This window comes from Antechinus flavipes, chromosome 3 (assembly GCF_016432865.1).
Source record: "Antechinus flavipes isolate AdamAnt ecotype Samford, QLD, Australia chromosome 3, AdamAnt_v2, whole genome shotgun sequence".
NCBI lineage: Eukaryota > Metazoa > Chordata > Mammalia > Dasyuromorphia > Dasyuridae > Antechinus > Antechinus flavipes.
In genome coordinates this window covers 254315032-254341785 of record NC_067400.1, presented here as the reverse complement: position 1 = coordinate 254341785, position 26754 = coordinate 254315032, and the positions used below count along the sequence as shown (strand labels likewise).

Sequence of the window (26754 nt, the reverse complement as noted above, 5' to 3'; positions counted from 1 at the left end):
CCAGTAAATTTTCTTACCTATATCCATTTCTAACTGAACCAGACGATTGGATTTTTGTATATTGTCTACAAAGCATCATTTTCAATAGATAATAGGAATTGTAATTCTACTATAAACAGATCTCATTAGGTTGGTATGAAAGAATTTATTCACTTACATTTTAAATTGTTTTCATCAATTACAGGTGATGCTTTAGCCCTTAATAACACAATTATATATGTGATATTTGTGCTTAACCAGTATTACCTGCAAGCTGGTCAGGATTATGATGCATAGGATTTATAGGCCTAGAGTTGCTATACATATATCCTTCATATGTGCCTCATTCTACTCTACTCCAAAGTATCTACTCTAAAGTTTAAGCCTGTTCTACTTTCTATCTACTCAGAAGTTTAAGCCTATTCTTCTTATGGACACAGTATGTATTTGACAATATGCTCCCAGTTTTTAGAGGGAATTTTTAAAAACCAAACTTTCTTAATATACTATTTCTTTCATATTTCTTATCATACTGTAGTAAATGTTTTGGCTAAAATCTAATTAAGTCTAGTAATTTTGAAATTTTTATTTTTATATATTATCTCATTGCCCTTTTCTACCACTTTTAAAAAGAAAATAACCCACCAAATAAGTATATAGTCTATCAAAATAAATTTGTACATTGACCATGTCCAAAATTGAATGATTCATTCTACATTTTAAGTCCATCACCTCTTTTGGTAGAAGGTGGGCAGTACATCTTCAAATCCTCTAGACTTGTGATTTATCTTTGCATTGATCAGTATTCCAAAGTCTTTAAGAGTTGTTTTTCTTTACAATGTTATTATACAAATTATTCTAATTCTGCTCCCCATGCTGTGTATCAGTTCATAGAAAGCTTCCCAGTTTCCTCTGAATCTATCCAGATTATCACAATAATATTCCATGTCATTCATCTATCATAATTTGTTTAGCCACTTAGGTGAGCAGGTAAGTAACCCCTTAGTCTCTAGTTTTGGACAATTTGGACAATTACAAAAAAAAGTTGATATAAATATTTTTGAACTAAAAGGATTTGAATATATGGGTCATTTTCCTCCTTTCTTTGAGGTATAAACTAGTGTACTGGATTAGATGATATAAAGTCACCTACTGATTCTTGATTTCCTTCACAGACTAATTGTACACTATTTCAAAGTCCGACTCTTTTTGTACAGCAAACATGTATACATATATTGTATTTAATTTATACTTTAACATATTTAACATGTATTGGTCCTGCCATCTGGGAGAAGGGGTAGGAGGAAGGAGGAAAAAAGTTGGAACAAAAGGATTTGCAACTGTCAATGCTGAAAAATTACCTATGTATATATCTTGTAAATAAAAAAGCTATAATAAAAAAAGAGAAAAAAAAGAACTGAGGCAAAAAAAAAAAAAAAACATTCTCCTTTCATTTTTAGAATTTCTAATTTGGTATTTAATAGGGGATTTTAAATTTGTTCTTTTTCTAGCTTTTTAATTGAATGTCCAATTCATTAATCTCTTTCTCTGTTTTATTCATGTAACTATTTAGAGAAATAAAATTTCACCTAAGAACTACTTTGGCTACATTCAATAAGTTTTGACGTGTTATCTCATTATTGTCATTCTCTTGGATGAAATTATTGACTGTCTCAATGATTTTTAGTTTGACTCATTTTTTTTTTTTTAGAATTGGATTATTTTATTTCCAATTGGATTTTTAGTCTATCTTTCCCTGGCCTTTTATTGAATGTAATTTTTATTGCATCATGATCTAAAAAGGAAGCCTTTCTGCATTTGATTGTGAGGTTTTTATGCCTTAATACTTGGTCAGTTTTTGTATAGGTGCCATATACTGCTAAGAGAAAGGTATATTCCTTTCTATTCCTATTCAATTTCTCCAGAGATCTATCATATCTAAGATTCTATTAACCTCTCTAGTTTCTTGTTTATGGTTAGATTTATCTAATTCTGAGAGGGGGAGGTTGAGATACCACACTAATATAGTTTTGTTGTCAATTTCTTCCTTAACTTCCTTAATTGCTTAACTTTATCTCTAAAAATTTGAATGCTCTACCACTTGGTAAATATGTACATTTAGTATTGATGCCATTTCATTGTCTACAGTATCCTTTAGCAAGATGTAGTTTCCTTCTTTATCTCTTTTAATCTACTTCTGCTTTTGCTTTATCTAAGATCAGAATCGGTACCCCAACTTTTTTTTGCTTCAGCAGAGGCATAATAATTTATTCTCCAGCCTTTTACCCTTACTCTGGACTCTATTTTAGATGTGTTTTTGGTAAACAAAATATTGTAGGGTTTTAGTCCACTCAGCTATCCTATTCTGTTTTATGGGAAAATTCATCCCATTCACATTCACAATTAGGATTACCAGCTGTGTATTTCCCTCCATTCTATTTTCTCCCCTATATATACTTTTTTTTCTTCATCCTATCTCTCCTTAGGAGTGCCTTGTTTTTGACCCACCACACTCTCAACTTGCCCCCCCCCCCATATTATCCTCTTTTTTTCCTCTTATTTTTACCCTTCTATCCAGCCCCTCCCTTTTCTTTCCTCTTTCTCCTCCTACTTCTATATAAGGTAAGATAAATTTCTATACCCAACTGAGTGAATATATTATTCCCTGTGATCCCAAACTGATAAGATTAAGCTTCAAACAATATTCATCTCCCTCCTCTTTCCCTTTAATAGGTCTTTTGTGCTTCTTTATGTAGTCCAATTTATTCCATTTAACCTCCCCTTTGCTCTTCTACCACTACAATCCTTTTTCTACCCCTTCTTGTCTTTTTCTTTAATATGATTACATCAAAGTCAATTTGTATCCACATCCTCTGTCTATGTATGCTCCCTCTAACTTCCCTAATAAAAGATATAGTTCTCAAGAGTTACTTGTATCATTGTCCCATCTAGGGATACAAACCGTATACTTTAACCTTTAATCTTTAAATAATATATTGGCTTTTTTTCCCCTTCCTATTTACCTTTCTATGCTTCTCTTGAGTTCTGTATCTGAAGATCATATTTTTGGCTTAGTTTTAATCTTTTCAATTGAATGATTGAAAGTCCCTTACTTCATTGAAAATCCATCTCCTCCCCATGAAAGATTTTACTGGAAATTTCACTCACTTTCACTGGATAGTTGATTCTTGATTGTAATTGCAAGTCTTTTGCCTTTCAGAATATGATATTCCAGGCCCTCTGATCCTTTATTGTAGAAGCTGCCAGATCCTGGGTAATCTTGACTGTGACTCCTTAATACTTAAATTGTTTTGTTTTGTTTTTTTTCTTCTGGCAGCTCACAGTGTTTTTTTCCTTGAGATTATACTTCTGGAGTTTTGCTACAATATTTCTTGGGGTTTTCTTGTGAAATCTCTTTCTGGAGGTGATTGATGAATTCTTTCCATGACTATTTTGCCCTCTGGTTCTAGTATGTGAGGACATTTTTCTTTGATCTCTTGAAGAATGCTATAGAGGCTCTTTTTTGGATCATGGCCTTCAGGTAGACCAATAAATTTTAAATAGTCTCTCATGGATCTATTTTTCAGGTTGGCTGTTTTTTCAATGAGATATTTTACATTTTCTTCCATTATTTCATTCTTTTTAGTTTGTTTGACTGATTTTTGATATCTCAGAGACATTAGCTTCCATTCGCCTGGTTTTATTTTTTATTGTATAATTTTCTTTACTTAATTTTTGTATCTCCCATTTGACTAATTTTCAAGGCATTGTTTTCTTCAGTGGGCTTTTTTCTTTTTTCTTTTTTTTTTTTCTTTTTTTTTTTTTTTTTTTTGCATTTAGCCAATTGTATTTTTTTTAAGGAATTCTTTTCTTCAGTCAACTTTTGTCCTTCCAAGCTGCTGATTTTTGCATGCTTCTCATTTCTTTTCCCAATTTTCCTTCTATCTCTTATTTGCCTTTTAAAATCCTTTATAATTACTTCCAAGAAGCCTCTGCGTTTGAGACTAATACATATTTTGAGTTGGTCTTTTGGTCTTCCTTGTCACCATAGTAGCTTTCTATAGTTAAGATTCTTTTCTTGCTCATTTTCTTTCCTTCCTCCCTCCCTCTCTCTCTCTTTCTTTTTTCTTTATTGTTTCTTTCTCTTTCCTTTTTTTCTTTCTTTTTTCTTTCCTATTTTGTGACTTTTAAGATAGAGCACTGGCTCTGGATAGGAGGGTGTTGTCCTAAGCTTCTTATGCCACTCTGAGCCTTGGCTTTAAGCATAGGGGCCTCTTATGTTTAGTATTTTGGTCACAGAAGAGGGTAGCCCTACCTGCTCTTTCCAGCCTGGTTTCCTGGGCAATTTGCCTTTTATGCTGAGACTGGCTCTGCTATGCTACTGAACCATGACCAATGGTCACTGATCTGCTGTGATTAAGACTCTCTCACTGGCTTTTCTAGACACCATCTGAGCTGAGCTGAACACCTCTTTCATCTCAGTGAGGCTGATCTTTCTTGAACTCCTTTTAATCTATTTTGAGCTGGATAGTGGTTTCATTCAGTCAGACTCTGTTCAGAGGCTTGATTTTATATGGTTTTCAAGGGAAACTGGGAAAGCTTGAGGAGCTTCCTGGCTTTACTCTGACATCTTGGCTCCATCCTTGAAACAAAAATCTGGAAAAAATTTCTTACAGAAATAAGGTGGGAATTTAGCTGGGACATGAAGAAAGCCAGAGATACAAGGAGACAGAGATGAGGAAGGAGAGAGTTCCAGGAATGGGAAATAACCCAGAACATGCATAGTGAGGAAATACAGCAAAGAAGTATATGTTATTTGATCATAGAAGATGTGGATATAAAGTGTTAAGGAGTTTGGAAAGACAGGAAACAACTTTAAATTAAGATTAAGAATGGCTTTAAAAATCAGAGAATATCATATGCCTAAGGTACTGAAATTTTGTGTGTGCTTAAATCAATAATATGGTACTATGTGTCCCCCAAGGCAGACTCTTATGTTACAAAATCAAATAAAGTAATATGTATAAAGTACTTAGCAAAGGGCCTGGCAAACTTAAGCTCTTTTTGTAGTGGCAAGAAACTGGAAACTGAATGGATGTCCATCTTTTGGAGAATGGCTGAATAAGTTATGGTCTATGAATGTTATGGAATATTGTTTTTTTTTTATAAGAAACTATCAGCAGGATAGTTTATCTCTCAGACTTGTGGAGGAGGAAGAAATTTGTGACCAAAGATGAACTAGAGACCATTACTGATCAGAAAATAGAAAATTTTGATTACATCAAATAAAAAAAAACCTTTGTACAAACAAAACTAATGCAAACAAGATTAGAAGGGAAGCAACAAACTGGGAAAACATCTTCACAGTTAAAGGTTCTGATAAAAGCCTCATTTCCAAAATATATAATTAACTCTAATTTATAAGAAATCAAGCCATTCTCCAATTGATAAATGGTCAAAGGATATGAACAGATAATTTTCAGAGGATGAAATTGAAACTATTACCACTCATATGAGTGTTCCAAATCACTAGTCATCAGAGAAATGCAAATTAAGACAACTCTGAGATACCACTACACACCTGTCAGATTGGCTAAGATGACTGGAAAAAATAATGATAAATGTTTGAGGGGATGCAGGAAAACTGGGACACTGATGCATTGTTGGTGGAGTTGTGAATGAATCCAACCATTCTGGAGAGCAATCTGGAATTATGTCCAAAAAGTTATCAAACTGTGCATACCCTTTGATCCAGCAGTGTTATTACTGGGTTTACACCCCAAAGAGATACTAAAGAAGGGAAAGGGACCCACATGTGCCAAAATGTTTGTGGCAGTCCTGTTTGTAGTGGCTAGAAACTGGAAAATGAATGGTTGCTCATCAATTGGAGAATGAATGGTCAGGTAAATTGTGGTATATGAATGTTATGGAATATTATTGTTCTGTAAGAAATGACCACCAGGATGAATACGGAGAGGACTGGCAAGACTTACATGAACTAATGCTAAGTGAAATGAACAGAACCAGGAGATCATTATACACTTCAACAACAATACTCTATGAGGATATATTCTGATGGAAGTGGATTTCTTTGACAAAGAGATCTAACTCAGTTCCAATTGATCAATGATGGACAGAAGCAGCCACACCCAAAGAAAGAACATTGGGAAATAAATGTAAACTGTTTGCATTTTTGTTTTTCTTCCCGGGTTATTTATACCTTCTGAATCCAATTCTCCCTGTGCAACAAGAGAACTGTTCAGTTCTGCACACATATATTGTATCTAGGATAAACTGTGACATATTTAACATGTATATGACTGCTTGCCATCTTGGGGAGGGGTTGAGGGAAGGATGGTTAAAATCGGAACAGAAATGAGTGCAAGGGATAATTTTTAAAAATTATCCTGGCATGGGTTCAGTCAATAAAAAGTTATTAAAAAAAAAAAAAAGAAAATGGTAGGCAAGAATAGGATAGAAAGCAGCAGTATAGAAAGTATCATTAGGGAGATGCTTATGTCTGAAAAATGAGGTGAATCACTAGGTTTTATTACCAATATAAATTTCATAGTCATTTTGAATATAACTAATGACCTTATAAGTCTCAATATAAATGTCTCTTTCATCTATTTCTTTCCTCTGAGTCTCTGCCTGTCTTTCTCACACACACAGATATATATATGCTGTTCTTAATAATCACAGTGATTAGAAATGTTAATATCCCACTTTTCTATTTGGGTTTTAATATTTCCATTCTATCCTTTTAGAGCAGGGGTGGGGAATATCTGGCCCATAGGCCAAAAAGAGTCTGCAAAATCATTTGCTCTGGCACTGCCAAGGTAACCATGGATGATGAGGAGCTGAAAGATAGAACAATCTTCCACTGCTTGAGTTTTAAGTTAATGATTTATCTGTCCTATGAATGATGTTGTAAATATCCGATTGGCCCTTGGCAAAAAAAAAAAAAAAAAAAAAAAGGTTCCCCACTCCTGTTTTAGAGGGACTATCAATTGAAAGACATAGGTATCATAAAAGAGGAATTTGGGGAAACTCAATTTTGCTCAGTTTGCTAAAAGTTAATTTTGCTAAGGCTAAACAATTTCTCAACTAAAGAAATCAAAAGCTATCTCCATTAACGTTCTCTTTTATTGATAATGCTGCTTTATTTATCAAAGTAGGGACACATTCACAAATCCATTATTGCTAATACTATACTTTATGTATACGCACTATAAATGAGTCAGGACCTGAAGTGGCTGTTCCTTTTATTCTGAGTATCTCTAGTAATAACTGCAGTCAAAATGATCAAATAATGAGATGCATTAATCATTGAGATGAAAAAATAGTCTGGTTAAACAATGGTTTGTTCATATAGGGTGAATAGACACAGCCTTAAGGCAAAAAAAGTTTAATAGTAGAAGCAATCTTTATTGGCCTCATACCCCGAATTTACTACTCCCATATTCTTATCCCAGTTCATTTACCTGATGACTAATCTTAAGTGCAAAGTTTGTTGAATGTGGTTTCTTCTCCCCTCAAAATGAGTGTCCTTGGGTTTGTATTTTTTGGATTGTTGAGGGTTTTCTTGACATATAATTGATGTGCACATGCATCCTAAAAACTAGTTGGAAATTCATTCATTTGATAAGTTCCAGAGTCACTGAGAAAAGAAGAAAACAGAAATGGGCAGACATAAATTCTTGCAAATGTGATAGTACATATCTCATGTTTGAAGTCAGCATATCTTTAAAAAAAAAAAGATTTTGAAATATAATGGCACTAAATCTTGAAATCATTATATTTTAACTCTTTTCCATAGATTTAGCCATTTAAAAAACCCTGTCTTGAATCCAGCTGTTTTAACATTTTTTGATTCAATGTTAATTGTGCTTTTATCATCCACCTTCTCTGCTGTTAGGTTATCATAATTTTTTAGGACTCTGGCGATTTCTTTCTCTGCATCAAAATGAACTTTTTGCCTATTCAGAATAGGAACAATCAAATTAAAATAATTAACTCGCTTGTTTAATTTTTTAATATTTTCTTGAAACTTTTCACAATCTTGGCTCCACTGCTTTAGCTCACTGGATGTCATTGGATGCCCAAGTTTATTCCTTGACAATAGAATGTCTTTTCTAAGTTGCTCAATTGTATCTTTTATTTCTTTTTGCATTAAAATCCATTCTGGTTGGTATCCATTATCTATCAGAATTCTGTTCAAATTGTGAGTCATAGGATCAATGTATGAGCAACCAGAAAACTTTTTCAGGGGTTTTCCTTTACCACTGAGATTATCAAAGTCTCCTTTAGCCATTGACTCCTGAATGAGATCTTCTACTAAGCGGTCAATTGCTTGAGTTATTTTTTGATTCTTACTTTGTCTTACATTTTTAACAGTCACATTATTAGCATAATAGTGGTTTTCCAGTTTCCGCTTTTGATATTCCAGTACTTTTTCACTAGCACGATCTGCTCTAAATTGTCTATACTGTTTTTCTCGTTGACTTGGAGTCCCCAAACCAAAACCTTCATAACTTAAATAATGCCTATGTTGTGGTGTTTTATATTTGAGCATATCTTCTTCCTCCTCTTCCTCAATTTTATTTGTTTTCTTTTTTTTCTCCATTACATGGTTAAGTACTACCCTATAGGCTTCTTCTATCTGTATAAATGTTGCAGAATCAGCTGTACTGGATCCACAATCTGGATGAAACTGCTTGGCAAGCTGATGAAAAGATTCTCTTACTTCAAGAGTAGAACAGCCTTCATCAAGGTTAAGTATGTTGTAATATTCTGTGATGTTCCTTTTAGGCTTATGATTTGACATCATTCTATTTATAATGACATAAGGACATGGAACAATTTTCATCCAATTTGGAATCATTGATATATTTACCAAAACAGAGTATCTTAATTTGGGGCTCATAATTATACACAGCCACTTCATGGTTGTTCAGACGCAGTTGCATTCTAAGCAATGACCTGTAAAATTATATAATAAAAAACAAGTTAACAAAAATCATATCACAACTGTAATTTCGCCTATTTTCATGATTTATCCCTAATATTAAAAAAAGGAGTGATAAAACTGAATCTTCAATTGAAACTTAGAAGCACAAGTATGATTTTTATTGTCAAATAACACTGCTCACAAAATGATCAATTCTCAAATGATTTCATTAAAAGCAACAGTAAAATATACTATTTTTTAAAGTGCCCGTTATTTGCAAAGAATTTCGCTAGGCACTAGAGATACAAAGACAAAAGTTAAAAAGTTCCCAGACCTTGAAGAACTTATTTATAAGGTGGGAATTGGGGAAATACATAAATACATATTAGAATAGAAACAGAATAGTCCAGAGAAAAGATGCTGATTTTGGAAAGAGTGGCTGTGTCTCCACTACTTGAAACTACTTAACCTCTATGGACCTGTGTTACTTCAACTGCAAAGATGAAATGGGCATCTCTAAATCTATTAAGGATTGAGAGACAAGCTAGCTAGTGGATAAAGAGCTTGCTTTCCAGGTAGGAGGGCCAAAGTATCCAGCTTCCAACACAAAATAGCTGTGTGACTCTGGACAAACTATTTCATCTCTCATAGCTCAGGAAGACTCTATTGCAAAGACAATGGGTTAGCCTGTGTTGGTAGAGGGAGTCCCCTTTAACCAAAGACACATTGTGATGTCCCTATTACCTCTGAAGCTTTAAGGATTAAAAGGCAGAGAAATCAGAACATCTAAGGAAGAATAGAGTGCTAAAAGGGAGGAAAGTGGGAGAGGGTATGCATCCTGGGGAATGCAAAACCTAAACAAAATCTTGAGGGAAAAAAATAAGGATTCTAAAAGAATGAGAAAAGTTTATGTAAATGTACAGAGATTGGAAATGGCACGGCAAATTTGGGCAACAGCAAACTTGCCTAATTTAGCATGGTACTTAGCAAATTCTCTACCTCACTAATGTATTTAAGTCAGTTGCCTAATTTAGCATGGTACTTAGCAAATTCTCTACCTCACTAAAGTATTTAAGTCAGTTGCCTAATTTAGCATGGTACTTAGCAAATTCTCTACCTCACTAAAGTATTTAAGTCAGTTGCCTAATTTAGCGTGGTACTTAGCAAATTCTCTACCTCACTAATGTATTTAAGTACTCATTGGAGTTCACAAGTATTCATACATTAGGCAACTGACTTATCACTTTGTAAGGGTTCGCTCTAAGGTGTGAACCAATAAGCATTGTATCAATTCCATTGAGTTAACACTAGGATTCTAACAACTTGTTTATATATTTTTTAGTTAAGAATATTTCCAAATCTTGTCCAAGTTATGTGCCTAGGGATATGAGATAGACAGCCTCGGTCTCTAAGAAACTTACAATCTAATGATCATCAGAAGATAGTATCCATCTCCTAAAGGGAGAATATTTGGCCTTTAAGAAGTCCAAATGGGGAGGGCGGGGTTGTTTGTTTTTTTTTTTTTATTAAGGGAAGACAGGCCCCCAGAGGATAGAGAAACTGACCAGTAAAAACTCTTGAAATTTTAGGAAGTGTGAATGAATACAAAGATAAAGCCTATTTTATCTCCTCGAAGTCTACAAAGGTTTATTTAGATAATGCAAGTGCTATCATCCCCATTAAAGGTGATATTCCAAAAGTTATCCCCATTTTATAATTCAAGAAACTGAGGCTCAGTCGGTAGAGTGTATGCCCAAAGGCATAAGCCTAATACAACAAAATAGTATCACAAAAACAAATCCACAGCCCTCAAAATCCTCCCCCCCCCAAGAAAAAAACAATTTACAGAATCTTACAAAGGCAGAATGTTTATAAAAATAACTCCATAAACGACACCCCATCTCACGACTCTAGACACTTGCACTGGCGGTACCCCTTTTTCATCTCTGCCTTCCTTCACGTCCCAGCTTCTGCAAGAAGCCTTTTCCCCTCCCCCTTTGATGCCAGTGCCTCTGGGAACGTCTCCAACAGGTATACTGTTTGCTCTGGATTTGGGATAAGGGACGGCCCTTACTTAGCCGGTCCTGGTACATAGCAGGCGCCTAATAAATTGTATACTGGATACACATTACTTGGGACGAAGGGAAAAGACCAGGTTTGGGAAGCCTCGGATTTAGTCTCTCCATAATCACTTAAGTCCGAAAAATGTCGCAGGAGGTACGAAGGAGTTCGACCATGGAATAAATAGGTTACTGAAGTCCTTAGGGCCCCAACCTAAGCGACTACCTCCTCCCCACCATAAAATTCACTACGCCAGAGGCCGAGGCTCGCTAGCGCGGGGATAGCCCAGATCTCACCTTCAAGCAAGCCTTCAGCGGCCGCCTCGGCTCCCTCCCCGATAAGTGCGCCGTGGCGCATGCGCTTTCCTTAGATGTCCTTCCCGGCCCTCCTTTCCCCTTGGGCTGGTTCAGTTTCAGTTTTGGGGAGAGCGAGGCTTCAGCCCAGCCGGTGGATCAGACCATTAGAATCTTTGTTTTGAAGGGTTCCACGCAGGGAGAATTTATCTCTACGTGGCAAAGAGAAGAAGCACCGTACCATAGCACTTAATATCTTTAACAAGACACTTATTTATTTAACAGAATCAGGTCGTTATTTCTTCGAGCTTGTTGGTAGTGCTCTTAATGACTGGGTCCCGTAGCACTTCTCTTCCCCCCTCCCAGATGGTTGAGCCGTTTGGACTTGGGGGTGGGGGGAAGGGTGTAAGTCTGGGTTGAGCTCTCGAGACGAATCTGGACACGTGGGGGTTTTTGTTTTTTTCTCTTTATTTCTACGGAAGAGGAGGAGGACAAAACTGGGACTGAGGACGAGGACTGGCCCCAGCGTAAAAGAAAAGAAGAATATGGGGTTTTCCAGAACAGTCTGTTGGTTTCTTTGTATTTATTAATTTTTAGGAGGTACGAATACCAGAAGTATTTAGTAACTAGAGGTTCTGGAAGTTTGTATTGGAGGTTGGGAAGCAATATAGGCAACATTTAATACAATCAAAAGTATATTGGTTAAATGTTTGGTGGCGGAGGAGGGCCTTAGGGACGGAATAGGAGAGAGAATTACAAATCAAAAACCTGTCATGAGAATTTTAGTGTAGCTTTCTGGAATTGACTTGAGTGAAACTTCCGAAAAGTTTAATTTAGGTGATTAACTGGTTAATGATGAAAGAATTTCTGGTTCAGTCAGTTACTTCTGTTTTCTGAGCATGAGTGTTAGTTTACCCATTCTAGCTAGAGATATCAGCCTTAGTTCCTTGTGAACTTGTGGATCTCTCCGTTATCCCAGGTTCTTCTGTAAAATTAGAATTGTATATTTACTCTGCTTTGTCCTATGAAAGATTTTCTCAAGTGCCACTCGTGGACTATTGTTTCTGTTTTTCCTTTCTTTTTTTAACCATGAATATATAAGAAACCATTTATTAAAATGTTTCTTCCAGCATTTTGGAAGTGTGCCCAAAGGGCTATAAAATTGTGCATACTCTCTTTGATCCAGCAATACTGATGCTGTTTGAGTGGTCTAGATTCCTATTTAGAGATTAGTGGCTATTAAGAGAGTTATTAAGAATCCCCTTTAAATTTGTTGCAGGTTTTAGTAATGAAAGAATTCACTCATGCCCGAATATTAGTTGCAAAATGAAAGTTTATTGTTAGATAGAAATCAGTTTAACCAGGAGACTGACTTCTATAGTGGCAGATCTATGGAAAATGGAGTTTTGCACTGAGAATGCAGTTGTCAGTGGACAGAAAGTCCTGGCAGTAAAGGGAGCTGTCAAGGTCCATCTGCAAAGACTTTAGTTGTTGGAAGCTTATTATATTGGGTGTCTTGGTGAGTGCTGGGACAACCGGAGCAGATCAGAACCAGTGGGGGCTGGGAGAGCCCAATTTGGTTCAAATCCAGGGGGTGCTGGGACAAGCCCGGATCTCCTATTGGAATTCAAAGGGATGCTTTTTGACCAGGATTTTTAATTGAATCAAAGGCTCTGGCATCCTCGAAAGACAACTTGTCTGGTGAGGATATGCCTCAGCCAGGAGGGGTTGAGAATCTGAAAGGAATCACAGATCAATAGGAAATAGTTTCTTAAAGGGACTGACGCGCTTCAATACCACTATTAGGTCTGTATTCCAAAGAGATCATAAAAAAGGGAAAAAAGAATTTCATATGAAAAAAATATTTCTAGTGGCTCTATTTGTGGTGACAAAAAATTTGGAAATTGAAGGAATGCATATCAATTGAAGAATGGCTGAATAAGGTGAGATATATGAATGAAACCTAATATGTTGTTGGTGGAAGTGTGAACCAATCCATTCTGGAGAGCAATTTGAAACTATGCCCAAAGAGCTATCAAAATGTGACCCTTTTGATCCAGCAATGTCTCTACGAGATCTATTCCAAAGAGATCTTAAAGGAGGAAAAAGGACTGACTTGTGCAAAAATGTTTGTAGCAACTCTTTCTTAATTTATATGTTGTGTATAAACTTAATTTATAATGGTAATCAAATCATAATTAATAGCAATCAAATCAAATACCAATATTTTCTCCATTACTTTCTTAAATTTTAGCAATAAAACAATATACTCAATCTTGATTTCCGAGATGTAAGTGTTCACACAAAATTTAACAAAAGGGGTCCTCTATACAGCTGAACCACATTCTCCATACTTTACTATCAGATAAGAAAAAGGTAAGAAGACTACTTCAGCTTGAGAGTTTTTCAGTATTAAAAGAATTTTTAAGGTCTTTCCTGGACATTTCAGTAATAAGACAGCACAGGTTACAGATAGATAAAGGATGTATAAATAAAAAAGGTACAATTTTTAGCAAAAGGAAAAAGATATTTAATTATTATAAAGCCTTTAGCATAAACATTTTGAAGGTCCCCTCCCTGGACCTGTTTTCTTTTGCTTTATTTTCGAGAGATGAGGCCCTCCCAAACTAACTTAACATTGATCTTTTGCAACTAAACACTATTAAATTTTCAGTGCCCTTGAAGTTGAATCAGGTCCAGACTGACAAACTGCAGCTGGAACTCTTTCAGAAAATGATATACATCCTCTCTGTGTCCAACAGTCCCAGGCCCTCCTACTCCCTTCCTCCTCCCATGTCATTTTTTTGTATGGGATTGTCCTTCACTCCTATGAGAAGACCTTCTCTTTTTGTTGTTACACAATAGGGCAATCTCCTTGTTATAAGGAGTTCCCACATACATGTCCCTTTTAATAGGGTACAGCTTCCATGGGAAATATAGCAATAATCCTAAAGTCCTCTGACCTTAGAAAGCTGTTGTTCTAACAATCTGTCTGTAGATTCTAAAATCTTCTGGCCTTAAGAAAGTCCTACAAACATTGCTGACTGTTAGTTAGATAATCTATAGATCAGTGATAACCAAATTCCTGAGACTACTCCTCAATTCTACCTCTGAACCATAAAATTAGCCTATCAATGACATGAAGAAATGGATAAATTTGTCTTTTTGCTCCTGGTTCTTTGCTAAATTCTTTTGGAATTTAGCCTGCTTCAATTGGCATCACAATTACCATAAACTTTGCCCCTTGACTTGGAGATGGGTTCAAATTCTTTGACATTAGTCTGTGACCCCAACCTCTTGGGGTCTCCTTGCGACACTAGTCTCCTTTTGAACCTCAACATTTTCTCCTGTAATAAAATAAGTTCTTACCCACATCTTATGTAAATGTGACTTTTGGTCAACACCTTTTATACCAGACCAAAAACAGCTTCTGTTTTCACTCAGTAAATTAACATTTGTTTTTGAACCTTCATTTTTTCCCAGGATGATGACTTTGCCCTTGAATTGGCTTAAAGTTACTAAGCCTCTCTCTTCCACACCCATTGAAGTCCAATGGCAAGACAAAAGCAAGATGACTGGGATGCAATGGATAATCTTGGTGTTTTTCATATCTGACCAAGTTCTTAGTTGCTCCAAAGCACTTCAGCCACTTTCATAGCTGTTGATACAATTACATCATTTCAATGAGGAAAGTCTTCACATGCTTTAGATAAAACCCCCCTTAGGTTTGAAGTCTTCAACCTGACCTCATGATATGGTTGTACAGAGTATGGCCACTGTGCAGGCTATAGGTTGCATACCCCCTTGGAGCCATAGATGAGAGTTAATTGACAGGTAAATTTGCCAAAAGTAAATGAGCAGTCCTGAAAAGGGCTTGCCAAGCCCTTATACCAGAGGTGCTAGTCTTCCTTGAACACCCTATAGATCTTATCATTCTGGTACCTTCCCTCTGTAGATTATTTCCCATTTATCCTGTACCTACTTTATTTGTACATTTTTTTTTTTTTTTGGCCTATTGTTCCTTCCATTACATTGTGAACTCCTTGAGAGCAGGATCTTTTAACTTTCTTTGTATCCTTAGCACTTAGCACAGTGTCTGGCTCACAGTAGGTGCTAAATAAATGCTTGCTGACTTCATTGTGTAATGGGACGAGGATCTATTAATACTAATTTAGTATTCTTCCTCTTGTAATGATGGAGAAACTGAGCGAGACAGAGATTAGAGAACAATTTAATAGTTTAATAAATGGAGAGATTTTCTGGGACCAAATGATCCATGTTTGGTCCCAGGGCTGAACGAGGCTATTGTCTCAAAGAATCCAGCCCTGAATATCAGACAGCAAGATTCTTTTATGGGATAACAAGAACAATGTCATAATGGGGGAGGTACTGGAGAGGTTACTGATATTCTAATGACGTCTAAAATGGATAGACCTTTATCGTGTCAAACATTAAGAAGAAATAATTATAGCCTAAAGCTATAAAGCCTTTATCTCATCAAACATTAAGAAGGAAAGGTTATAACCTGAGGCAGAGTAACTAAATAGAACAATTAGAGAAACTGGGTCAGGACATTAAAAGGGAACTGTGGCACAAAATTCCACATTCTCTCTCCTAATTATTCAAATCTTTGAATTACTTTCCTCTATAAAGTCTTAGCACCATAATTTTTTTTTTTAATTTTTTATTTAATAATTACTTTATATTGACACTCGTTTCTGTTCCGATTTTTTTTTTTCCCCTCCCTCCCTCCACCCCCTCCCCTAGATGGCAAGCAGTCCTTTATATGTTGGATATGTTGCAGTATATCCTAGATACAATATATGTTTGCAGAACCGAACAGTTCTCTTGTTGCGTAGGGAGAATTGGATTCAGAAGGTATAAATAATCCGGGAAGAAAAACAAAAATGCAGATAGTTCACATTCGTTTCCCAGTGTTCTTTCTTTGGGTGTAGCTGCTTTTGTCCGTCATTTATCAATTGAAACTCAGGTCTCTTTGTCAAAGACATCACTTCCATCAAAATATGTCCTCATACAATATCGTTGTCGAAGTGTATAATGATCTCCTGGTTCTGCTTGACCAACCCTATGTAAAGTAAATAGACCAAATAAAAGTCAAAATAAAGCTAGAACAATGCAAGGACTTATGGCAAGGTCAAGTCTCTTCCTGATAACCCCAGAGTTACAAAGTTCCTTATTGCAATCATGTCAGGTCCTATGCAGTTGGGGAGCATCACTGTGAGTTAGGTCTGTGGTCATTTGTGCATGACTCAGCTTTTGCTTACAGAGCATCAGGGCTCAAGACAGTTGTGCTGCTCATTCAGAGGGGCCTCTCCAGGGGAGAAGGGTGAGGCTTGGAGTAGCTCCACTTGTCCTGTCCCTGCCCAGAGGAACAGACAGGGCTGTAGAAAGGATCAGATTTCTGAGCAGATTATGCACAGTTAGACCAAGGCAGGCAAACCCCAAACTTTTAGAGGCCTGACAGCAAACTACAAGATCCTTTAAAGTATGTTAAAATACTAATTAAGGACCTGGGGTAACAGGAGTGGAGAAATAGATCAGAGAGACTGCCAATCCCAAGACAGGTATCCGATTTCTGGTTGTTCCTAAAAAAATAATCCCCAAAACTGAATCTGCCAGGGCAATTCCAACAGAATAAGGGATTTCAAAGTTAAAGCATAACCAGCAAATCATAGTCCAGTAAATTTAAGCAAGGAGTAAAAAATGGAAAGGACTGTTTAAAGGACTTCAATTAAATCTGAACTAGTAAGATGGGAGGTAAGGCAGAAGTACCTAAGAAAATACACGAGTTTCCCCAATTTCCTATTTCTTCCTCCTTTTTTTTTCCTCACAAAATGGAGTTATCAAATAACCATCCCACATATAAATCATATACATACAACAAACTAATAATCCCTCAAGATAACAGCAATAGTTACAGAAGTTTAACAGTTTCCATCTCAAGTCTTAAATACACAGTAATACAGTTAAAATTCTAATAATTCAACCACTTTCCCACTCCCCCATATCAGTCCAAATTACATCAGGGGAAAGGGGGATGGTTTTCTCAAAAGCTGCTTCCTGCTGAAAATGGGCAAAGATGCTCAGTCCAAGGAGGGGAATAGGTGTAGTGTGGCATGCTAACAATCAAAGCTTGATCTAGGTCCCAGAAGTAATTCAATATATCTGTAATTTGACCAAATCTAAGAAAGAAAAGTTAGAACAGTCTGAGATAGAAAGACTAGTCCACAAGGACTGCTCCAAGATGTGGCCTCTCATTAGTTATAAATCTTAAAAAAACCATGAATATCCAGACACAATATCTAGTAACCGATAGATGACCAGACTAAATACTTATTTGCTCAAGTATTTAGGATATATTGATTATAGATAGCCAGATTGGAAACAGCAAGGTATGACATAATATTAACAATTTCTTATTGACCATTGCTCTAATTATAGAAATCAGTTACAGGAGGAAAAAAAATGCAGTGACATATTAACTACAAACCCAAGAAATTTTATCTCCAATAATAAATCCTAAACAGATATTTACCATAACCTTATATTTATACAAATCAGTTTGCTGCTTTTAACCAAGAATCAGGTAGCGACAACTTGATAAAACAAAACAAAACAAAAAAATAATATCTGCAACAGTTTAGAGGGAGGGGGGAGGAGAGGATTCCATATGGCTGCCCTTCCCCCCACTCCTCCTCCAAAGAAACAGGTGGGGGAGAGGAAGTCAAACTAAACTTCACTCCAGCCTAACTAGATGCTCCAATAGCTGAAGTAACAGCAGTAGGGGGGAGGGGGGCGAGTTTAAATCTTTACATTTGAAGACAAAAGATCGCTACCCCACCCAACATTTAAAATAGCAGAAATCAGTGGGGAGGAGGGAGAAGATTCCATAAAACCCACATGTCCAGCAGTGCTGGATTTAAAGCATAACTTATAGTGCTATAATATAGGTAACAAACTCTGAACCAAACTAAATACAGCTTTAAATTCCCAATAATACAAAACTGCTTTTCCTATGGTATTTCAAAGAATGAAACAGCATAGTTTTGAACGAGATAAAGTGAGATCTTTCAAGACAGTTGTGAAAATCGAGTAAGGCTTCATCTATTTCAAAGTTTGAGTAGGCCTGAAGGACTTTTAAGTATTAAGTCAAGGGCATACTTAAAGTGTCTCCTCCCTGCTATTTTTCTAAGGGCATACTTAAGGACATACTTAAAGTTTCCTCCCTGCTATCCTCTCCCTGTTATCCCCCAAGGGCATACTTAAGTCCCCTTCTTGTTATCCTCCCTATTTCAGCCAAATATGGGCACCTATGTACTTATTGGTCAAGTTCAATTTCTTGAATAGTTCCCACATTTAGAATGTAAGATCCTCAGCCAATAAGGATGAGGGTCAGTGGTGGGAGGGGAATTTGAATTAGGGATTAAAAGCTTCGTTCCCTACAGTGCCTCCTCCCTTCTATTGTCTGCTTGATGGGTAGGACTCCCATTCTCAAGAATGTAAATAAACCTTGCTTTTCTTCTAGAGATCTATCCAGTTGTTTTATTAATGATTTCTTTCTCTCTCTCTGGCCCCATGTGGCCATTATTCCCAATGGACTTCTCCCAAGTTCTAGCTTGGCCAGAGTTGAAGCCTTCAGAAGTCAGATCTTTTTTTGCTACATATTTTACCTAATTAGAGGCACATGACCCCTTTTCAGGTAAGTTAACAGAACTTCTTTAACAAGCTATTGTTCTTTCTAAGATCTCATACTTGAAAGTTAATTAAATCTAGCCTGCATAGGCAACAGTAAAATTATTTCTCACATTTAAAAACTGCCTAAAAGAATACTCAGAACAGATCTGGCATGCAAAGGCAAATATAATGTTGGAGAAACTGAGCAAGACAGAGAACAATTTGTTTATCAAATGGAGAGATTTTCTGGGACCAAATGATCCAAGTTTGGTCCCAGGGCTACGAGACTATCATCTCAAAGAATCCAGCCCTGAATATCAGACAGCAAGACTCTTTCATGGGATAACAAGAACAATGACATAATGGAGGGAGGTACTGGAGAGGTTACTGATATTCTAATGATGTCTAAAATGGATAGACCTTTATCCTGTTAAACATTTAGAAGGAATCATAATGTTCCTTTTTAATGTCGTGACCCAGTTTCTCCAATTGTCCTATTTAGTTATTCTGCTTCAGGTTATAACCTTTCCCTCTAAATGTTTAATGAGATAAAGGTTGCTCTTGGTTGCTCTGCCCCCAAACCCCAGACTATAATCATTCCCTCTTAAATGGTTGATGAGATGAAGGTTTTATATCTTTAGGTTATAGACATTCCTTCTTAATGTTTGACAGGATAAAGGATTATCCATTTTAGATGTCATTAGAATATCAGTAATCTCCCTCCATTGTGTCATCCTAGGGGCCTTCCCCAACATTAGGTTATCCCTATCTAGGTACCTCCCCCATTATGCCACTGTTCTTGTTATCCCATAATAAAAGCTTGCTGTCCCAGTACTCGGGGCTGGATTCTTTGAGATGACAGTGTCATCCAGCCCTGGGACCAAGATCCATCTGATCCCAGTATCTCTCTCCATTTAATAAACTATTGAATTGGTCTCTAACCTCTGTCTCGCTCAGTTTCTACAGCATTACAATTATAGCCTAAAGATATAAAGCCTTTATCTCATCAAACATTAAGAACGAAAGGTTATAACCCGAGGCAGAGTAACTAAATAGGACAATTAGAGAAACTGGGTCAGGACATTAAAAGAGAACTATGGCACAATACAGTTGTGTGCAACTTCAGATAGAAGACTATATTGGTTGTCTAGAGATCCAAGTTCTAGCTTCAGCTCTGCCATTAACTCATTGAATACTTTAGATTAAAACAGCTATTCCTCTCCCCTTTGGGCTCTTTTTATATCTGATAAAGAATCCACCCTAACCTTTGAATAAACATGATAAAGATAGAACCAAAGATAGATTCCTAGGGTATTCTATTAGAAGCTTCCTTCCAAGATAGTAAGTTCTGGCCACCTGATCAACTTCAAATCATTTATTTGTAGCCTTACCTAAATCACTGTTTCCCTGGTTTATCCCACACATGCCCCACTAAATAGATTTTTAAAAAAGCAGATGAATCTTAGAACTAACAAAAGTTCTTTTCTTTTGTTACTGTAAGGTTGGGAGGACAGGAAACGGGAAAGGAGGAGATGACTGAATAATAAGAAGTACCTGTAGAAGAAAATCTTGTTCGGAAGTTAAAATCTAGCTGGGTAGCAAATGTAGGGTGGAGTGATCTGAGAATCTACTTTCTGCCAGATAAAAAGGAAGGTATTGGGAGGAGGTACTCCACCCTTCAAGGGCAAGAGAGAGGGGCCTGAGGGAGGTGGGGTCAAACAAGAGTTGAGTTAGCAGCAGAAACCTTGGGAAGAATTTTCTGAATACTACTTTCTCCAGATTGTCCTTTTATCTATCCCATCTATCTTTCTTTATCCAGCTAAACTTGCCCCAACCTTTCCCCTAAATTCCAATCTTACATTTTCAACTATCTTTCAGACATCTAGAAATGAATATCATATATATGAAATCACCTTAAACTCTACATGTTTAAAGCAAAATTCATTACTTTTTCATTTACTCTTGCCTTTCCTGTTATTGTAAAGAGCAACATTATTCTACCAGTCATTCTGGCTGGTATTCTGGTAATTTTGAACACCTACTGGCCATTCTGAACGCTTAAACATTCCCTTCCCCCATATCTAACCTTTTTGGTAAGGGCTGTCAACTTCACCTTTACAACATTTCTCAAATATTCACCCTCACTCACCAGGCAGCCTCTCTATTTCAGGAATGGAGATTTTCCTAAAATGCAGATGTGATCACATCACTATTCCTTACTCCATAAGTCCCATTGTTTCCCTATTGCCTCCAGGAGCATATACAAAATACTCTTTGACCCTACCTCTCTTTCCAGTCTTACATCTTACTTTCCAATATGTACTCTTCACTCGAGTGACACTGGCCTCTTTGTTATTCCTTTAAAAAGATCATATATCTCAGCTCTGAACATTTTCTCTGCTGACCCCCTTGCCTGGAATGCTCTCCCTCCTCAACTTCATCTACTGAATCCCTTGGTTTTCTTTTAGTCCCAATTAACCCAGCTTTTACAGAAAGCTGTGTGGAACAGGTTGAGTGCAAGAGCCCCCCTCCCAATGAACTAATCAGAAACATCATTAGGTACAAAGAGAAAGCATTTATTTAATCCCTGCAGGGAGAGACCCAGACACACCTGGGAGCCATCCCAGCTCTCACCATGTGCTCCTGAAACGTAGCCAGCTTCCAGCTTGTCCAGGGTTTAAAAGCAAAAGACTCCAGCCTTCTCATTGGATAGACTGAAAGAATGTAATCATCTTTGACCAATGATCATCAATGCTGGCTGCCTCCCACAGGTTATGTCACTTCCTGCATCTTCTTGTACCTCAGGGTTCAAAGTTCATTCCTCCAGCGATCAAATGACCTCCGCAAGGTCCCAGCTCTGGGAACAAAGATCATGTGACTCAATACTGAGAAATACTTCATCCAATCAGTCCCATTCAAAGCCATTCCCATTCCCCTTAATTTTAGAGCCTTCCCTCTGGATTCTTTCCTATTTGTCAAAACACATACATACCTACAGAGACACACACATATAAAATTTGTTTTCTTTCTCATTAGATTGTAAGTTCCTTAAGAAACAGGGAATGCTTTTTGATCTCTTTTTGTATTCCCAGTCTTAGCACAGTGCCTGGCAAATAGTGTTTAATTAATGTTTATTGATTGAGATATTCTGAGTAGTTTGTTTTTCTGAGTAAGGACTTTAGATAGGAAAGTAATTTTCCTTAAAAATCTTTATAAAATAAAATAGACTACTTGCTTTCCTAAAAAGTATTCAACAATAAGATCATTTTGTTTTTCTTTATCTTTATCTTTAAGGTGTGTAATGGAAATTTTTGAATTTTGACTTATTAGTCCCCTCATTTTCCAAATGAAGAAACTAACAGCTAATTAGTGTCAAAACCAAATTTCTGTGTACATGAAACTAGTACATGGACTCAAACTCAGAACGATTTCTCCCATGACAAGTACTTTTGTTGAGAATTTTAAATTTCCTTTTATTAATTTTTATTATTTGGGACTCAAGGCCATTGCTTCTGCAACTTCTGGTTTACTAAATGTCTGTCTTCTATTTCAGAGAGGCCTGGACAGACTTGCATGAAGTGATGCTAAGTGAAATGAGCAAAATCAGGAAATCATCATACATGGCAACAACAAGACTATATGATGATCAATTCTGATGGATGTGGCTCTCTTCAATAAAGAAATGATTCAAACTAGTTCCAATTATTCAGTGATGAAGAGACCAATCTATACTCAGAGAGAGAACCGTGGGAACTGAGTGTGGACCACAACATAGCATTTTCGTGCTTTCTGTTGTTTGCTTGCATTTTATTTTCCTTCTCAGTTTTGTTTGTTTATTTTTTCCTAGATCCAATTTTTCTTGTGCAGTAAGGTAACTGTATAAATATGTATGTATGTCTATATATAGGATTTAATATATATTTTAACATATTTAACATGCATTGGACTATCTGCCATCTAGGGGAGCGGGTGCAGGGAAGGAGGAAAAAATTTGGAACAGAAAGTTTTGCAAGGATCAATGTTGAAAAATTACCCATGCATTTGTTTTGTAAATAAAAAGCTTTAATTAATAATAATAATAAAGAAATAAAAGTCTGTCTTCTGTTAACATTAACCTCACCTGACCAAAACCTGAGCCATAGGATGAGAATTTACTTAAGACTTTAAATATTCCTTAGATGAGAAACTAGGGGAAAAATCTCAACTGTCCCTAATTCCTTGGGGACGTATAAATTGGCCCCCTTCAATCAGCCCTTATTAAAGATTAATTATGTGTCAGATACAATGCTAAGGACGGAGAGCAAGAAAACAAGATGGTTTCTACTCTGAAAGAGCTTATATTCTCATAAGAAAGACTAAAAAAAAAGGAGAGGGGTTGAAGGATGCAGAGATCTAGAGGGAGTAGCAAAGTTGAATCTTATTTGCCTTAAAAAAGTTGCTTGGGGAGCTAGCTAATCTTCAACATAATCATACCTACTCTTCACCCATTGTGAGCCTAGCAAATCACTTCACTGCCTTCAAATAATGCCTTTGTAGGCAGCCTGACCCCATCAGAGACAATTCACTTTTGCAAGTTGTTTTTATAGTGTTATTCATATACTGAATATTATATATGCAGGGAAACATCACTGTTGAAAAACTATTTTGTATGCTATGGCCTTTGATTTGATTGTTTTCATCTTTCAATAAAAATTATCCAAAAATTTATCTACTTGGTTTTGCTACATTGACCAAATCAGTAATTAATCACCAACAAATAATTGTGTTTTTACAGTCTTCCCCAATACATACATGGTAATTTTTTGAAAATAACAAAGCATGTCACTCTCACACAAAATATTACTATGAATAATATTTTAGTAAAAGAAAAAAGTTTTCTATAGCATTAAGATAAAATATTTAAATTTTGTTTAATTTCATCTTATCCTTTTAAAAGGTTTATTTTTGTGTGTGCTTTTAATGTATATGATATATAAATGTTACATAATTTACTTAATTTTGGCTAATTGTATTAATTATATAAATAAATGTACTAAAAAGCATGTTTATTCATGAGGTGGAGAATAAAAAATAGTTTGGAGGACATTGCTGTTGATAACAAAATAGAGAAAATTAGGATGAATGTGTAACAGAAATTTTATAGAACTATTTGCCAGCACAGATTATATTCCCTCTCCCGTGAGACCTTCCTCTCCTGGATTCCACTCCTTCCCAATCAAAATTTCCTCCTTTTCCATCTCCTTAAGGATTTGGAGGTCACTTCATGGCATATACATAGTAAAGTAGCCATTATGAAAACGCTTGTAATTCAGGGATAATTTTCAAACACTTAGCACGTGTTTCTTAAGTGACTCATAGGTACAAAACATTCTGTTAGGCCCTAGGGATACAAAGATTAATTGAAAAAATAGTCATTATTCTTAGAGAACTCACTTTCTACTAGACTAATGATTTCTAATTTTTTTAAATTGTCAAGCTCTATACTTTCCATTAAACACTAAATGCAAATGACTTTTTCAGCTTTTTCACATAAAAGTTAGAATTTATTACTTTTATAGCAATACTCAATGAAATATTAAATGTAAACTAGTGTAAATTATTGCTGTGCTTCATTATTGCTTTTATAAGATAGTAGATTTAGAGATGGAAGATCTCTTAGAGGTCACCAAGTTCAACATCCTCGTTTTATAGTTGAGCAAACTAAGACCCAAAATGGATAATAAAGCTCAGAATCTTTGCCAGATTTAGACACCACTTCCATTTGCTAAATAATAGGTAATCTGCTAGGACACAGTGGGCATGCCTGGGAGGGGTTAGCATTCCATTGTTTGACCACCAGGGAATTTCTCTGAGTCCTTGTGCTCACAGAGAGTGGTGGGAGTCATTAGATCAGCATTAGAATGCCCAATCTCCTTAAAAAGTTACTCCCTGATTTTTGGAGGAGGATCTTGTTCAGTTATCCAACTTCACTAAAAATCAGAGGATATAAGTGACAGGGACTATGCATAGGAAGATTAGGGTCAGTGACTTCACCCTATTCTCATTTGTAACACAATGATAGCATGCTCTCCTTTTCCCAATCACTGCACTCTATTTGGATTAAATGTGTTGTGTCAGTCTTACTTTTGTTAACTTTATTAAACTTCATTTTCATTTAAAATACCAGGTTCATTAATGTAGGAGTTGTACTAAAATTATTAAAAAATTTTGCCCATGTTTCACAGCTCAACCCTACCAACCATTCCTTCGGGAGGTGGGGAAAATAGCACGGTTTAGAAAACTGTATTATTGCATTGCTAATATTTAAGCAGCAAATTTAAGATAATTTGAGGAAAGATTAATAGTAAGGGAGTTCAGCAAAGTTTTTATACAGGAGGTGACTTTGAAGGATGCTACAAATTCTAAGAGAAAGACCTGAAGAAAGTTCATTTTAGGGATGGGGTCACATCTATTCATAGGCATGGAAAAAGGAGATATGATGGAATATGATGGAATTTGAGGAATAACATTTCACTTGTTTGGCTGAACTCTTAAATATATAAAGAAAAGTATTGTCAAATATGCCTGAAAAGATCATTTATAGTTTGTCCTTGAGGAAACAAGAAACTATACTGAAGAAACTTGATGTTTACAAAGGTGAAGTTCTGAAACTTAGTGACTCAAGGATTTCTTTAAAAAAAAACAGGGAAGTTTGGAGTAAGGTCAGATATAGGTGAAAAGACAATGAATTCCATTTTGGACAGAATAAGTTTAAGATGTTCAAAGGTCATTCAGATGAAGGTATCAAAAAACCAGTTGGTGATTGATCTTAATCAAAGGAGATTGATGGAATGATCTTAAAAGTGGGAAATCAGTGATGTGGAGAAAATGGGTCTTGAGTGGTCTCCATGCTTCTGGGAATGGAAGCCACTTCCCTCACTATTATCGAGGGATTCAATCGTAAACAATATCTGTGGCCATTTAGCAACTAGAGATGGATAAGAATATACTGTAATTTTAAGAACTGTATCCTAAAGATAACTTGCATTTGCAGTGATCTCTAGGCCCACAAACTGGAAAACCCAGGAAAACATTCCCAGTAGTGCCTCAAGACTATAATCATGTGGTAATACGAAAATGTGCTGAAGAAACTACAGGGTTTAAAGAAAATTTAATTTTAAAAAACAGATTCTTATTGGTATTATTCATTATTAAATTATTTACTTAATTTAACCATTATTAAATTATTTTATATTAATTTTACTAATCTTTTAAAAAGTGTAATCAAAATTTCTCATAGTATCTTTGTCCTCTCTCCTCCCTTTCAGAGAGCCAGCTCACATAAATGAACTCCCATCTCCTGCAGCAAAACTGACTAGTACATTGAAGTCTGAAAATATGTGCAATTTACCAATCTATGTACCTCCTACTAAGGCAAAGGAGTATACGTGGGGTATCTTCTCCTATCACTTCTTTGGAGTCATGCTTCTTTAAAATTTTGTAACCTCAACTTTTAATTGTTTTGTATAGTCATTGTGAATATATTTTGGCTTTTACTTTATTGTATGGCAGATCATATAAATCTTTTCATGTGGTTCTGTAGTCATATTTGTATATCACAAAAGTTTTTGGCTTTTTCCTGATCAAAGCAGTTACTTTATTAACAATTTTTTTTACTACATCAGACTTTAAAATGGCATTTGGGTAGTCATTGAGAACTGGGCTTTGTGGAATTTGTTGGGATTCTTTGGCACAGGCACTTAGACATTTTATCTTCCCCATGAATCCAGAGACAGA

At 36.0% G+C, this 26754-nt stretch overlaps 1 protein-coding gene and 1 long non-coding RNA gene across 2 annotated transcripts; one reads left to right on the top strand and one right to left on the bottom strand.

Annotated features, from left to right (window-relative positions):
* Positions 1-7386: 7386 nt before the first annotated feature.
* On the bottom strand, positions 7387-11626 carry DNAJC28 (DnaJ heat shock protein family (Hsp40) member C28). Its single transcript, XM_051984943.1, has 2 exons — positions 11287-11626; positions 7387-8961 (listed from the first exon to the last, which is right to left on the bottom strand). The coding sequence occupies exon 2, from the start codon at positions 8924-8926 to the stop codon at positions 7775-7777; it is 1152 nt and encodes a 383-aa protein (XP_051840903.1). The 5' UTR covers positions 8927-8961; positions 11287-11626; the 3' UTR covers positions 7387-7774.
* Positions 11627-11892: 266 nt separating this feature from the next.
* LOC127553872 (uncharacterized) lies at positions 11893-22940 on the top strand. Its single transcript, XR_007951836.1, has 3 exons — positions 11893-13226; positions 18914-19003; positions 22532-22940. It is a non-coding gene; the product is annotated as an uncharacterized LOC127553872 (long non-coding RNA).
* Positions 22941-26754: the final 3814 nt, after the last annotated feature.